The sequence below is a fragment of the Pyxicephalus adspersus genome, chromosome 1 (genome assembly GCF_032062135.1).
Source record: "Pyxicephalus adspersus chromosome 1, UCB_Pads_2.0, whole genome shotgun sequence".
NCBI lineage: Eukaryota > Metazoa > Chordata > Amphibia > Anura > Pyxicephalidae > Pyxicephalus > Pyxicephalus adspersus.
Window position 1 is genome coordinate 91,853,578 of NC_092858.1, and position 17,630 is coordinate 91,871,207.

Below are 17,630 nucleotides of genomic sequence, written 5' to 3' on the forward strand. Positions count from 1 at the left end.
TTGGTACAATGATGTCATTTTAAATGAATAACCATAAACTTTTGTTTTTAGGCTTTGCACCAATGCCTAATGTTTTCCCTGAAATGGTTAGATCAAGACACCCTGCTTTTTCATACGTTCCACCACCTTCTTCCATGTTTGTTGGTGCAATGAGCCATTCAAACGTTATGAGATTTTCAGTCCCTTATCAGAATTTTTCTGGCCACTACCAGGTACTGTTTTTTACGTTATATATAAGAACGTCCAAAAGTATTAATCATTTGTTTTTTTCTATGCAAATGCTTTTACATTTATGTCCTGCCTGTCAAGTTACTGGATGTCAAACCATTATCAAAAGTTGATGGGGTTGATTTAACAAATAATGGAGATTGTCAGCCAAGGGAATTCTTATTTTGTTTAGTAAAAAAATTTGAAGCTGTGTTTACTTTAATTGCCTAGTTATGTGTCAGCAAAAATACTATTATACAAAAATACTAATATGTTGTTTTTGCTTTTAAATTCCTTGCATCTTTTATGTTTTAATACAATTCACAGCAGTAATAAATGTATTTTACAGTGCAACTCAGGCAACTAAAATATGCATAGTTCAACTATATATTAGCTCTACATGAGAATCATTATTTCCTTTAGACAAGTTGTTGTTTATATGTCCTGAAAAAGATATAGACCTTCCTTGCTATTGATCAATTGATTATCTTCCAACATGTGGTTTCAGTTACACCAATGCAATATCAATGTGCTTCTGTTGTAGTTTGAACACATGGGAAATGCATTTCAATATGCCATACATACACTGCATTGTTTCTACATGTAAATATAGATTTCACTTTAGACAATACCTTAGCAAGTAGTCAGCTAGTTTTATCCTGCATTTCATGATTCGTAGTACTGTGATCAAATCCCAATATAGGGGCTATGGAGTTTTGCTAAGTTATGGCAATGCACTATAACAGAACCCTCCTACCTATTGCTTTGTTATGACATATAAATATATTTTTGGCAACTATGTATATGGAGTTGGTTTATACTATTTTAAATGCAAAATGTGTGTGTTTACTGTTGGGTTTGCTATTAAACATTGTGGTATAGTTTGTTTTTAAACAAAGTCTTATTGTTAGCCTACCTTACTGGCTATTGATCATTTGCAATTTAACACAAGCATTGTTAGATGTCATTTCTCCCATTCTGGACTACAGATCCACATACTATTGTCAGTAGACTCCCATCTCCTTATTTCTGTTATTCCTCCTTGTGAACATTCTTAGGACTTAGCCCTCCCATGCTAGCAATATGTTTTTATCTGCTCCATGCTAATTAGAAATTGATAGTGCAAATGCTAACAGCACATAGATGTATACAATAATGTTTCATTCAGCAGAAAAATGCTGTTGCCTGACTCCCAAGATCCTGCTTAAACACTGTGTAGAAACGGGCTCTTGGTGGGTGCTCTGGGGGTATACCTAGGTCTATAAGACCTAAACTCTGTCCCTGAAATAATGATAATTTTGTTCATTGAAGAAAAAATTAATGTATAGAGATCATAAGTAACCTGCCCATTAAAACCAAATCAGGAATATGTCCTAGCGTGCATCACTGCATCTGACATTTACAGGATATTTTATTGTATTTTTATATAGCAATGCATTTTTTATGAGCAGTGGTATTTTATTTTGTTTTTTTTACTTGTCTTGACTGTTATAATTTGGCTTTAAATACTCAAGACTTTTACCCAAGATTTACGCATTTTTAATTGGTTTTTGTTGAAAAAATAAGTGAATATTAGGTGAAAATTGTGTGATTTTTACACACATTCCTCTGGTTGTTATTGTTTAGGCTTTATATTCTGTGTGTGTGTATTCCTGAGGAAGCTCTTCTAAAATTTCCTTTTCATTCGTATTGGAGAAAGCAGGCGTAAATTATTTGAATATACAATCAATAAACTCTTTTGTAGTGGAACATTTTATTATTGGTGCTTTGTATTTTAAATACTAGTTAATCCTAGAACAGTGTTTTAGTATTCTTTTGGCAGTAAAGGAATTAAAACTTGTTGCAAGGCAAGATTACAGGTTTACAGATGAAACAGCTGTTTATAAAACCTGTTCTGAATGTGTGATAGAGTGCAGCAACAGCTATGAGCTTATGTTCTAAAAACATAATATAATAATTATGAGTAAGATGAGAAAAATTTAAAAATTTATTCTTTTTAGTTAAATATGTTATTTGGTCAAATCAAATTTAAACGTTAGATGAATATGTCATTTTGGATTTGAATGTTGAGAATTTACCAATAAGGCTAGAGTTTTACCACTTCCATGTCATTTGGTGACATTTAAAATGCACTTTAGTTGATATGCATCAGTATCTGATTTGTAACGGCTTGTGGTGCATTTTTTATTGCATTACTTTGATATGTGGGTTTGTTATTTACAGCAGGAGCCGACATACATATTTTTTTACCTTAAGGTGTGTTGTAGCAGACTGCTTTGTGTTGTAATGCACCGCAGGATGTTCCATTTGCATCTAGGATGGGCTGACAACAATGAATTTCAGCTTGCCTTCGTGGAGCATTGTAGCTCAAAGTAACTTAATGGATATGATATGAGTGTTTCCTCACAATCCCTAACCCAAATCCCAACTTTAGGCCACTCCTAACACTCATAATTGATCTAACATTGACTTTCAACTACCTAAGGAGGGACCTTGGTCATTTAGGGCAATTGAAAGTGTCTGACCACTTTGTAATCACTTCTCTAGTTCTCCACTGTCACTCCTTCCTCCGTCATAGTTGCCACTAAAATACCTAATGTTAGTTGATGACATAGCTCAAAGGGTGCATTACATTTATAATGTTTATTTCAGTTTTTTCATTTTTTTTAATACAATATAATATATATATATATATATATATATATACACCAGTATATACAGGAGTAACTGATCATCTTCACAGACATATCAGCGGTCTAATAGCTCCTGAGTTCTTCTTTGTACAATGGAGAAATAGATCAGGAATTACTAACTCCTTATTCTTCCACATCTGGCACTATACTGAACAAGAACAGCCAACAATGGTAGATCACCAGTTTAAATGACTACATATATAAAGTTGCAGTAGCAATGGTGGGACAGGGGTGGGGGAGATTTTCTTCTACTGAACAGTAGAAGCAATCAGGTTCATAAAACAATTGTTCTGATCACTTCTAATTTCAACTTAGTGAATTGAACTTGTTCTTGTCTTGATGACTGCTATTGTGAGTACCACACATCATTGACTGGTTAGAACAGACGTAGCCATGACATGTGGTACACTTCCTTGGCAGCCATAAAGTTAAGATAGCAAAGATATTTTTGCATTGAAAATCTTATTACATATCTCAAGCATTAATTAGCAGTTTAATTTGTTCTTCTAGAAGCAAAACATTCTTGATTTATCAAAAGTTATTTATGATAAAATGAACCCAAATTTGTCTTGGAAAAGGAAAAAAAACTTTTTTGCTCTTTGTAAATATTTTTTCTTGGTTTCGCCTACCTGCTTCCATCTGTCACTTTTAATATGCATTGCTGGTTTATGTATGAGAACTGATTTCAGGTATAACAAGTTATCTACATTCCGTAGTCTGCCTGTTAATTATCTGAAGATTATGGCCTGTGCATACACTTCACAACCAGGCATTTATACCACGTGGAATGCTAAATTCCTTGGACACTAATTAATAGCATTTACAGTGACAGTCACATTATCTCTCGCAGCTCTTTTCCCCTATCTTATTGCAAGATCATTTTCTGTAGCAATTACTTACTGACAACATCTTCGAGTGACCTTACCAATCACATTCTCTAGGACAAGGTTTGATATTAGAAGTATGTTTCAATACAAAACATATGTACCCTTGTTTTCATAATACATTTTCAAGTGATTTATTTTGAAGCAAATATAGAAAGGTTAATTATTTAGTGCAAAGCAAATATTTAAGAGACTGTAATTCAAAGATTAACAGTGCATAAAAATGTTAATGAGAATCTCACTGATTGCATACTTTAAACAACAGACATGGCATACTGCGTATGTTTACCTTTATTAGCTAGAAAATCCTTGCATAAACTATATTCTATATATCCCTCCTATAAACTTCCATGACTTATGAGATAAGCTCCACCTGTTGTAATTTTACTGGCTTCTAAGGCATTCATGCAGAGGCATGGGGAGAGGGTTGTCTAGCTAAGTCTTTTACTGAGAGGGGATTGCTGGGAGCACTAACATTGGTTCCTACTAGCCCTTTCCTCCTGCATCCAATCTTCATTTACAGTAACCTACCAATTATATTTTTACTAACCCTAATCAGCCATAATTAACTCCTTCCTCCTTTTCCTCTTAGCCATTATGTTTTGTGCTGATCATTTTTTTTTCTATTTGTTTAGTTTGTTACTTGTTTTCAGTGTTGCTTAGCAAGAATTGAAAAAAAAATTAAAAAAGGTCTTTTTTAGTTGTCATGTTTGGTACCAAAAACATTGTAGTGTCATTTTAAACCAGACAAATTAAATACAAAATGTATACTTTTTATGTACAGTAAAATTACTTCTTTAAACAAACTCTTCAAAACAGAAAAAAGTACACATACTGCTGCAAAACTGTGTTTCCAAAAGAAAGCCTAGCTACCCCTGAAGAAAACACAACTTTGTATTACTTTATTTTCTAAAGCAGCAACAAAATGATCACTAAATAAGCAAAAGTAAAAATGTAAAAATTGCTTTGGTCCAAAAGCTGTACAGGGAAAGTACAGCAAAGTGATTAAAGTGATTGCACATTAAGCAAATGTAGCTTTAAAAACATTTTAAATACAAATTCTGTGAGATTCACTCTAAAACAGCAAACAAAAAAACATATGTTGCTGTTGACAATTTTCTTTTCAGTAAAACCATTGTCATAGTAATTGTGGGAAATTAAATTTCTTGGAGCACTACAACAACCCAGCAACTGTTTAACATTCTATTCAAAAACTTAAGCACAGTTTTGGATGAACACTACTTACTATTAGTGGTTGGTTGAATATCTCACTATTTGATTCGACAGCTATTCGATCGAATAGTGAGATAATGGGCCTGATTTTTTAAAGCTCTCCAGGGCTGGAGATAATACACTTTCACCAGTGAAGCTAGGTGATCAAGCAAACCTGGAATGGATTTCTTCAATGTCATTTGCTATTTGCTAGCAAATGCCTTGAATCCTGGACCAGATCCATCCCAGGTTTGTTGGATAACCTAGCTTCACTGGTGAAAGTGTATTCTCTCCAGCCTTGGAGAGCTTTAATAAATCAGGGCCATTGTTCGGGTGATCGAATGCGGAATTCGAAGACCACTGAAGTCAATGGTGAGTCCTGCATTCTTGGATAGAGAAACTCTATCCAGCAACACATACTACAGGGCTGCAACAGTGATCCTGATTGCTGTTGCTGAACTGTACTAGCAGTATGTGTTCTTGGATAGCGTTTCTCTATCCAAGAACACAGGGCACTAGATGTGATGGACGGAGAAACTTGTTCCCATTCAACCTGTAGTGCCCGGGGATGGCCTGCAGTCACAGCTGTGACCCAAAGTTCCCACAGTCATGTGATCGTGGGAACTGAACTGCAGATAAACTCATTTTTTTACATTTTTCTTGCAGTGGATAAAAAATGTAACAAATGTATCATAATATTACTGTGCTGGAAAGTGTGTTGCAGAGTAAGAAATATCACGTAATTGTAGGATAACCTGTAAAAGTTAGTTAAAAAAATGTTAAATAAACACAAACACTCAATAAAATAATTTAACATTAATTTTTATTTTTTTAACACATTTTTTTATCTGAATTTTTGCCATTGAATCCTGGTCTATCCGAATTCGAGCAGCCATACTCGAGTCGAATATAAGGACAACCCAAATTCCAACACCAACATTACTTACTATGTTTGCTCTGATTTGTTCATTTAACTCTTACCTTCAGCCAGCATATGCTCTCTGTATACTGGGAACCCAAATACATACAGAACCCAAATAACCCCATAAGAGATAAGCGTACCTGTACTCAATGCTGTCTGGATGTCATGGTACCTGAAATATTTTTGAATACAGAAAAACTGGCTTTTGTTAGTTCCTAAACACTCATGTCCTTATAAATCTCTAAATTCAATCACTGACTTTTCCCACCTACTGGGTGTACAGTAATTTCACCAACATCTTAACCTCTGGTCAAATTATTGTCTTTCTGCTGCTATTTGGGCTGTGATTCCTGTTGTTAAATTAGTTACAATTACATAAATCCTTTTAGACTATTTTTCTTCTGTTTACTCAGACCTGTGTGTGTTCTATAAACCTGTTTCTGTGCCTGTCTTGTAATACTTCCGAAAGAGCACTTGCATTCATCACAGCTTGCTCACAAACTTTAATATTGTCTATATAAGTTTTACAGTACCTTTTATTACCTACCTACACATCAGCTTATGGCAGTGGGGACATCTGTAGGCTGTGACTTGGCAGCATCATGCCAAGACACCCACACAGGCGTTTCTTGTTTATTGTAGATATTTACTGGAGCCCAAGGATTTGCTAGTGACACAGAGGCTTCACATTTACCAATGACATGCACAACATTATTACATTATTGTAGTTATTTAGGATTTTTTGATTACACTTCACTCAGTAAGCAACACAGCCCATCAATCTCAGATAGTATGAAAAACTGCATTTCCTTTATGTTCTGTCAATTTGGTCCTTAAGATGTTAGGTAATTGGCGATTACGTTAAAGATAATTTAAAGTAATTTGCTCTTGTATGTTAACATATTGTGCATATGTAACATTTTTCATCACTGTGGTACATAAAGGTTTTGTTAGCCCTGTTAATTTTAACAAAAGCCCATAGTGATTGATGTCTTTTAATAGCATGATTGTAATGTTCTTTCTCCTGGTGTACTTGTTTCTGTAAAGTGTTTCCTTTGTTTGCTCTGAATCAAAAATAATCCTTTAGCTCCTACACCTTGACTGTGTTCACAAAGTAAAAGTAATAGATGCAACAAAGACAGATATACACTTACTGGCCACTTCATAAGTACTGGGTTGGATACCCTTTTGCTTCCAGAGCTGCCATAATTCTTCTTAACATAGATTCAAAGTGCTGGAAAAATGGACATGATAGCATCACGCAGCTCTAGATTTGTTGGATGCACATCCATGATGTGAATATTCCATTCTTCTACATCCCAAAGGTGCTTTATTGGATTGGTATTTCATGAATGTAGAGGCCATTTGAGAACAGTGATCTCATTGTCATGTTCAAGAAACCAATTTGAAATGATTTGAGCTTTATGATATGGTGCATTATCATGCTGAATCTGATGGTTGGTACTCTCTGGCCTTAAATGGATGGACATTGTCAACAACAAATACTAAAGTAGGTTGTGGCATTTAAACATTGCTCATTTACTCAGGGGCCCAAAAAGTGTTCCAAAAAGATATATCTCACACCTTGACACCACCACCAACCTAAACTTGTTGATACAAGGCAAAATGGATCAATGCATTCATATTGATGATGCATGTTGATGTTGCAGCAGAATTTGACTATGGCAAGCAGTGTGGTCTTTCAATGCTGTATCCCATTTGCTTCAAAACTTTATGCGTTGTAAAAAAGAGATGCTCTTTTGCATACCTGTTGCAACAAGTGGTTTGGTGAGCTACTGTTGCCTTTCTATCAGTTTGAACCCATCTGGCCAATCTACACTCAACTCTGGCACCAACAAAGCATTGCTGAAATGCTGATCACTTATAATTACTAATAGATTACAGATCTTTTGGTCTACAAGTCCCAAATCACTGAGTTGTTGCCATGTGACTGATTGATTAGATATTTGTATTAATATGCAGTTGAATAGGTGTATCCAGTAAAGTGTCCAGTATTTTTTTCCAGTAAGATGCTGGTTGTTATGGAATACAGATTCTAGTTTCCAAGCATAGAAATGAATTACATTTTCATAAATGGATTTTCAAACTAAACTTCATTTACTTTGCTTATATAGAGAAAGCAGAAAATGTGACTCTCATCGAATGTTCAATGCAGGTAAATCATTTGGTATTTTAGAAGGTATGCACAAGAAAAACATACCTGCTGCAATGAATGTTTGGTAAATGTCACGTTCACTGCTTTATATATGGTGCATACCTTTTGATTTCCCAGTCGCTGAGGGTGTTTCATAGCATTCTGTTTTTTAGGATACTGGAGGAAAGATGAGTTTTAACAAATTAATTGTTAAAACAAAAACTAAAGCTTATGTCCCTGATCAACAAATTTTTACACAGCTTAGTGTAAAATAAAAAGTCAAATGAAGGTTGAAGGTTTACATATTTAGCACCTTGCTTGTAGTAGTTACCTACAGGAGGACTTAAAGTGGAGCTAAATTCACTCTTTCCTTCTGCAATAACTGCTCCTAAATGCCTGATAACTGCCCCTTTAAAATTTTACTCAGCACATTCCAATGGAGACGGAGAAAGATCATCTTTGTGAAGTATAGAAGAAGGAAGATGACAGCACTTTGCGAAACCCAGGGTTAGTTCCACTTAAAAGCTGAACTCCTGGCAAATAAAAAAGAAACATTTTTTCAGCAATGTATTTGTTAATTCTTCTTTTAAAGCATTTTTAATGCAAGCAGTAAAAGCTGAAATCGACTACATAAGACTCTTGCAATCCTGTGCATCACAGCCCAAACCAGAAAAAGGAAAAGCAACACAAAGAGTCAAAAAATTGTGCTGCATTGCCCATGTGCTAACATAGGGGCTTGATAGAAGAAGGTCGCAGAGTAACAGAGCAGTAAACTTGTAAGTATACTACTTCTTTTTGTATTCTCTAGTAGCAGGATGGGGGACAACCAAGACCTATAAGTATTGCTTAACTCCAGCAGAGAAAAAACTCTTTCAACTGTTTATGGGGCCATTATTATAGACAGAACATTCTGCAGTTCTGGTATCCCAAATAAAAGACATCCTCTATGTTTGTAAGTAACAGCCTTCTTCAAAAACATATTTTTGCAGAAGTTTCAGAAAGTGTTAGTTAAGTTAGAGTTTTTTTTATTGGACAACTATTAAATTCGTATTGTTGTTCATGTACTTACACTGAAATAACATGTAATACAGTTTGAATGTGAGTACTGAAGTGTAGCAATTCAATATCTAAAACAAATCAATGCAGGTAAAGAAAATGTAAAAGTTCATATTTTTACAATTAGATAGATGACTAAAAAGAAGAGTAAGAAAGTCTATCTAATCAAAATCTGCTTGTTTTGATTTTCATATTAATAACACTCATGTTACTTTAGTGAAATGCCTGTAGCTTTCATAATAAAATCAATGCATATGGATTTTAAGCATACTTAAATTGATGACCTTAGGCCAATCTATACGTTTGACTTCACAAGAGTTTAAGAAGGAGGGATTATAGTTTGCTTGAAGTTCAGAGGCTTCTGCCAACAAATGTCAAAGTCGAGAAATTGAGCAGAGGTGATTTCATATTCTGAAATGCACTACCTGACTTTAAAAATTACATTTTATCCTTTTTTTTTTTTCAAATTTTTTTAATTAGGGTTTAACAGTGATAAACAGTAATACACACTGAATCATAAATACAGGATATTACAAAAGAGAGTTTCAAGGCATAAACAACAGTGCAAGTACCATAACACAAAAATAGGCACAAATCGGTGAACAGCATTACATGCAAAATAAAATTTCAATAGTCATCAACATACATATGATAGTGCAGGTTCAAAATATATATAATAAATCGTGCAACCCAAACAGTAATATCATTAAACATAAGTGCTTACATCAGCAGTGATTTAACTTCTATAGGAGGATCAAGTTCCAGCTCCCTTCCTAGGAACCATATGTGGTGTGTCGAAAACAATAGTAACATTTTATTTTTGTGGGAGTATTGAGTGTAGCAATGAAACTCTCCCGTGAGACGTATTGTTGGGGGGAGGGTTCCAACCAGCAGTCCTTCATTGTTTTTTTTTAACATTTCTCATTTTAGGATACCTAAGAGGAGTGTACAGCAGGGGAAAAGGTCAAAAATATTGCAATTAAACATAAATGGCTGCATCACAAAAACTAGATGTGCTAGAGAAAAACTGAACACAGATTTGAAATCCGCATAAAAATACTACAAAGTCCACATATATCATATATCATACAAATATATCTCATGAAAATGACATGTTGACCTGTATTAATAAAATTAATATGCCTTTTTTGGTAAGGGGTATGTTTAATACCTCTGTCTGAAGACTGAATTAGACAGGGGAGACAGAACCACTAGGGGATGCTACGGCTTGCACGGAGGTGGTGTGAGCCCTGAGAAGGGCCAAACCACAGAGTCTTATCAGTAACCAGCTCTTCTCCAGAGCCTCTGATGGTGAGGATGTTGCGCCGCTGGTTACTGCAAGGTTGCAGTCCTTGGGCACACCGAGGTGGGCAAAACATGGTACCAAATCACAAAGCAGAAGGATAGTCGAAAAAAGCCAGGGTCGAGGCAGGCAGCAAGCAAGAGAGGTCAGGTCACATGCCAGGGGTCAATAGCCAGGTATGCAGGAGACAGACACTAGTGACACAGAGGCTACTGCGTGCACAGGGAACGTAGGAGATACTGGAAGCAACAAGAGGCACAGGTGGGATATCCATAGACTGACAAGAACACTGGAACAGCACGGGGAAGTTGGCTGGGAACCAACAGACAGGACAACAAGGGGTTAATGGAGGAGTTGGACAGAGAAAACACTGAGTTAAGCACCAGGTGAATAGGAACTAACTCAACAGAACTAGAGGCTCGACACAATGGAGACACATTGCACAAGCACAGAGTGCAGTGTGTGAGCTAGCTAAATAGCCAGAGCTGGTCAAGAGGCTATTTTCTGATTGGCCAGTGGATTGGAAGGAATTGATAAAGCTTGGAAACAGAGACACGCACAGATTCAGAACTGCTCGCATGCGCTGGAGAGAGGTGTCTGCGCTTTAGTAAGAAAGAGGTAAGTGTGACAGAAAGAAAAAAAAAATTATCCAGTAAAGGAACAGTACCCATTTATAGGTTTTACCACCTTCTGTTTATGTAATTGTAAAAGTTTACATTTTGGATGACCCTTTGGCCAAAAAGAGAAGGTTGCTCTTCCTTTTGGTAGCAATAAAAAAAAAAAAACAGCTTAGGTTCTAGTTCTCAGCCTTCCCTTTGATAAGACAATATCCTTTTCCACTCTAATATCTAACCTCCAACCTTGAACTCAGTGCTCTTAAAGCATACCTATACTCACAAAATCAACTTTGGCTTATGGATAACATAAGCAAAAGTTATAATCATCTGAAAAGTATTTTGTTTTCAGCTTGCTTTTACCTTTAAACATCAAATGGCCACACCCCCAGGTCTCTCCATCACCTAGGCGGTGAGGTGCAATCTGGGAAATGCCATCCGTGGTGGGAGTGTTTCTAATCCACTCCCACTGCCCTAATTGTGCAGATTTGCCTGGGACTCTCATGTGATGTGCAACTCCTCCGTCTGTAGCTGCTGAGCTTGTGAGCTCCATACAGAGGGAAAGGGAGGGAGGAGGAGTGGGTGGAGGAGAAGGTCAGGAGAGAAAGAAAACGTAATCTTGCCAGTCACAAGCTGGCCACTTCTAAACACTTCTGAAATCATTATAAATTGCATGGATACAAGCTGACCTAGCCAGTGCCACCAGGGAAGACTGGCATTTTAGTGCAAATAACTAAAGATAGATTAATAATTGAAAGACTGGTTTTTGAGTAAAGTTCCTCTTTAAGGAACCTGTCATTGTTTTCTGTGGCTCTCATTGGGATTGTTGTGTTCATACAGTTCAAATTACTGATGAAAATGTTCACTAGACCATTAGTGATGACATTATAGGAAATCCTGCTCTCAGTCTCACATTAGCTTTCTTGCTGATCAAATCTTTTGTTCCCAGAACCACTTGCTTAAGAAATGATGCACTGACAGATTCAGCTATTACAGCTGATGGTTTTTCTATTCTGGCAGGCCCATAGAATTACAGTGATCACTCTATATGTAGTTTGAGTTTTTTCAAGCCCTTTCTCACAAAGTCACCTAACCCAGAGCCACTGATTGCTTGCTCCAGGTAGACTCACCAACATACGCCTATCCATGCTTTCCATATTTAGGCAAGTCTTTTCCTAAAATGTGTACCTTATAGGGGTCCTGTTGACCCTATGGGGCTGATTTATTAAAGCTCTCCAAGGCTTCAGAAGATACACTTTCTTCAGTGAAGCTGGGTGATCCAGGAAACATGGAATGAATTTCTTAAAAGTAATTTGCTATTTATTATTATTGCTATTTATTTATTATCAGGCCCTCTGTGTCTGCAAACCACAATCCTCAGTGGTATTTCTAGTGTTCATGCTACAGCTGCTATGCTCCAATGGGCATGTACAGCCAATTCAGTAATACTCCATGTTACTTTTCCTGCTACAGCACTTCCGAGTATGTGTTGATCAATTAAATCTACCAGGACAAAATCCCGGAAGAAATAAAGATACCTGCTATTGTTAGACTGTAGGATTTATTTTAATCATAAAGTTCCTTTGAAATCATAGCTAAACGGTGTTATACTCCCCAGTCCCATTGCGTCACAGGGCGCTAATGTCTTCCTGCTCCTCCTTGTTTTGATTTTCAGGACAGAATGATGTAAATTCTGTGAAGGTGCATGGGAATTCATTTAGTTCCACCATCCAAAGGAGAAGCCTGGATAGTTAATTCTGCTTTAATGGTAAAATAATAATTTACATAACATGCTATTGTAATTAAATAGGTTATGCTGTCTTACATATGATATATGCTGATACTCACATGGTGTTCTTTACCAGAATCCATAGTGGTAGCTTGTCCCAGACACTTGATATATTTTGAGTGAGACAGCAGAAAAGCAAGAATCAATGGCAAGGTATTTGGTGTATCAAGACCAATCAATGCAGAATAATAGAGCTTGATGTCAAAGGTTTATCCTATAGAGAACAATAAAATTCTACTGTAATTTATTGGAACTCTAAAACTCCCAACATTTTCTTACTTTGGTAACAACATTTCAGGCTTTAGATAGAAAAATCCATGAAAACAGTGGGATTGGTGTGGTTTTGACCAAGTTATGTATGATTTTGAAATCAACTCACTATATCGCTTGGACATTGCCTTTACTATTAACAGATGTAGAAACATAAGGTATCCCCAAAACTAATAAAATCTCAATTTTTAATTCCTAAAAAAGAATAGAGCTAGGATTATAAGTAAGGATGACATTTTACAAAAAAACAAGGTAAAACAATGTATAATACGAATTTTAGCTTATTATTTCCTGAATAGGACATGCATATAAGAAACAACATTACTTAAAGGAAACTGTATATCTGTATTCGCATAATTATTATTGTTTGATGCAAAAGAATAATGTAAGAATTGCATTTTACACTTGCATTGGTGAGGCAATGGGGGCAGACGCTGCAAAATACTCATAAAACAGAATGCTACACAGAAACACAGGTCACAAATTTCTGCACTCATATTCTGCATATACACAGAACACACACTATAACACACAGACAAACAACTTTGTTACAAGAACTTGTTTTTCAACTATACTTTTTACATTATTATTTTATACACTGTGTTATATTATTTATCCTGTAATCATATGCTAATTGGTATTAAACACATTTTTGATTTATACGCAAAAACAGAACTACTTTTGGTCCTTAAGCGCTTCTTATTCTAATGGTATTTCTTGGAATTATGAAGTAGCAAATATCATATTCAAGAGCCCACTGGGGAGCTTTGCCATTTTTTATTCACTATCTGTTATAAATAATAAAATAAGCTACTGAGTGATTCATTTTTACAGTATCCATTCAAAGTAATAAATAAATACATTTTAGGTAGACATTTCCTTGGTAATAGCAAAAAAATTTTTACCTAAGAAAAAGCAGATGAATAAAGTCAAACAGCAAGTTCAGGCTAAAACGTTATTTTTTTAAATTCTGCTGAATTCAGTTCTGGTATTGTAGCTGTATGTAGGAAATACTTTTGAACTAAGTGGAAAGTTTGCAAAATGCATAAGTGCATACAAAAATACCGGAGTGCAAATACAAAGATTTCATTGTTTCCGTTGAACGCAAAAAGAACATTTTATCAAAGAATTACCTTTTTTTTATTATGATTATTATTATAGGCACACTATAGTCAGTCATGAAAAATGTAAATCTGAACTGACTGATTAGGGTGGTTATAACACAGGCTACCTACCGAATGACTGATTTTCTGCTGGTATTTATCTTGTTAAACTTGCTGTACAGCTGTCAAAGTCACCATAGTTGCTCTTGTAAAATAATTGTTCAAAATAAAAATAATAGGAATATTAGACATCTGTACTTCCTGTTTTACTGCATCACCTTGCATCTCTAAATTCTTTGCAGCTTGACCAATACTTAAAAAAAGTATGAGAGGTAGATCATACAGCACAGAATTATTTGACAAGAAACTGCTCATCTATCCATACAAAGTGCCAAATCTGCTGAATTATGAATTTAGATAAAACTTTATGGGAATAAGAATTTGACATTTCATTCAACAGTAGCCAGTTTCTAATTGTTTTTAGATTGTGCACTTGAAATATTACAGTATTTCTTCTTCAGCATACTCCCACTAAAAAACAATATTGAAATTAAAATGGCAATCCTGAGGCTGTAGATGAAAGGGGAAACTGATGTTATAGAAGAACAGGGGAGTTAGGCTGGACCTTATATTCTTGCTAACTTTTTCCCAAATCTACTTGCATTGTTGTAAAGATTTTTCTGGCAGCTGAACTTATTTTTTTCATTGTTTAAATTGAATTGTATTGTACACCCCTGATACCCTTTGTTTATGCAGACCATAAAGAATTAATAAACCTAAAACCTTTGCTTAATTCCACGAGTGCAAGTTTTTCATACATATACGAAAGTATTTCTTATATATATATCTTATATACTAGCTAACTACATAAAAAGTAATACATTAAATAATATAGAGGCTGAATGAAAGATTTCGGGGTTCTATTTATAAAACACAAAATCTGACATTCCCTAATACATTTCATCATGGGAATCTTCCCACAGGGAACATCTGAGTGAATGCTGGATTCCCTGTTTTATAAATAGAGCCTCTAGTGTTGTAGAACATTTTAAGTCATGCATTTTTATAGCATTCTACAGATCAGACCAAAAAAAGGGACTAATGAGGGCAAAGCAGGGACAGAAGGCTAGGGTGAAGGAGGGAAGTGGGAAGGCACACTTGGGAGCCTAGCCTAATTTATTTTACTGTTTAAAACTTATCTTTAATGAAAAAAAAGGAAATTTACCATTACCAGTACTGTGATGAATCATATATTTTTTTTAAATAGTAAAAATTAAGGCACTGGCTTGAATGAATTCCGCTTTACCTCCTCTGAAGTTTTTATGTACATAAACCTCAACACACATATTTGTACTGTTTTAGAAAAAACAGTAGTTAGCTACATATTAGGAATATCTTTAAACCACGTTCTAATTGCATTAACGTATGTTTGTTTTTGTTTTTTATATCTCAAGAGAGCAGTCTAGACATCAGTCAACCTCTCAATGGAGACAACTACACATGTTGATTTGCTGTGAAATATGATCAAATGTGGCCAGACTGAGTGTTATCTTGAGACTTAACAGCCAATATATTTTGAAATCTTTAATTTAGACTAGGGTTGTGAAAAGTGCTGTTTGAAAACCTGTAAACCTAAGTAAACCTAAAGACAAGCAACTAAATTCACACTTAAAATACATGACTCAGATAGCTCATATGTTCACTGCACTTCCAAACTTTTGATGGCCCAGTCATTTACCCTAATTCCCACTTATTATGGCAAATCTACACACAAGCATTCGTCATATGGCCACAACGGGCACTTTATTAATAAATCTTACATAACAAATAACTCATCAAAATACCCAATGTATTAAAATATTACCATTTATATAACAATTCACAATATTTTTTCACACGTATTTTAATGGGAGTACCACAGCCTTCGCTTTCTCACAATGGTCCCAAACGCACCCTCTGGCTGCAGGTCCTTAATGGAATCTTCCACAACTCTACATCATTTGGGTGGCTGCCACACACCTGATTTTTGTTTCCAGCCACATAACACCCACAAGAACAAAATCCCTTAACAAGTGCCCACCATACCAACAAACTCGTTTTTGAAGTCACAGCCAGTTGATAATTGATTACTAAGGAGACATCATGCTGTAATAGGTCCCACCATCATTTTCACACCACCATAAAATACTACCTCTGAGACCCTCAACCACCACTTAAGCTCATTCAATCCAAACCCAACTCCTTAAAACCAGGGAGGGTAGGAGGAAAGTTTGCTTCCTGCCAGAACCTAATGATCCTCTACACTAAACCCAGGTAATACCTATTATTCCACACCTACTTCCCACAAAGCTAATCGCCTCCCCCCACCCTTACCTGAACCCCTGTTGCCAGCCTTAACCTATTCCTGTCTGCTACCCCTAGAATCTGGTTATGACCATCCTTCCCCAATCCTATGGTCAGATTCGGCCCTTATTAAAATGTGATCAGTTTTACAGGGTCATAAAATGTGTAAATTTGTTTAGACAATCTCCTTTTCCAAACATACCTGTCAGAAATACACAACCAGGATCTGATCTCACTTTTCTTCTGTTAAAGTAATAACTTGGTATTGTACGGTTCTGACTTTTGAGTGGATATTGTGTCTAGCAGCAAACATTAATGAGGCCATCCATTTGTTCCCCCTCCTATTGGCCAGCTATATGTGCACCGTACAATGTAGTTATGTCTGATTGGCATAGGCCTTGTTCACACAAGGTTTAGCTTATATGTGGTCAGATTGTACAGCAAGATTTTTTAAAGCTTTCAGTAAACTTATACAAAGTGTTTGCTAAAACTTCAGCAACCAGGATTCAGCTTTTTTGAAACTTATAAAGAGCTTGTCATTTGCAGTTTGAGAATGTTACACATTGATCACAATATTGCTTACTGCTATCTAAAAAAAAAAGCTGCTAGCATGCTTCACCAGGCTTACTGAAACCTGCTGGCAGCTTATATAAAGCGTCAGTAAACAATCCCATCATTTGTGTTTAACATTCCCAACCTTAAGCTAAATGGTATTTTACAGGCATCCAAAAAGCTAACTGAAAGCTCCACAAATGTGAAAAACTTGATGTACACAAAGCTTTCATACAAACTAAAGGTCATCATAAATAGGCTTTAAAGTGCTCTGCTTTTTCTCCTTAACAAAAAGTTGTGCTAGGAACAACTAGCTAAAAAAAGTCTATTAAAAGACTGGGTTAGTACTAACTTAAAAATGCTTTATTTTTATATTTTTAAATAGCTAGGTAAGTTTTATATACACATAAATATGTATATATATTTGTGTGTGTATTTCAATTTAACCTCCCTAGAGGTAACCCCGAGTGTGACTCGGGGTAGAAAAAGTTGCTAAAAGTGGTAACCCTCGGTCACACTCGGGGCAT

General features: G+C 35.6%; 1 protein-coding gene across 1 annotated transcript in view; it reads left to right on the top strand.

The window, feature by feature from the left end:
• The window catches only part of C1H1orf94 (chromosome 1 C1orf94 homolog), a 65,725-nt gene that overhangs the window by 23,478 nt on the left and 24,617 nt on the right, over positions 1-17,630 (top strand). The window contains exon 3 of the mRNA XM_072398704.1: positions 52-212. Coding sequence (XP_072254805.1) covers positions 52-212 — 161 coding nt within the window. The remainder of the gene's footprint in view (positions 1-51; positions 213-17,630) is intronic.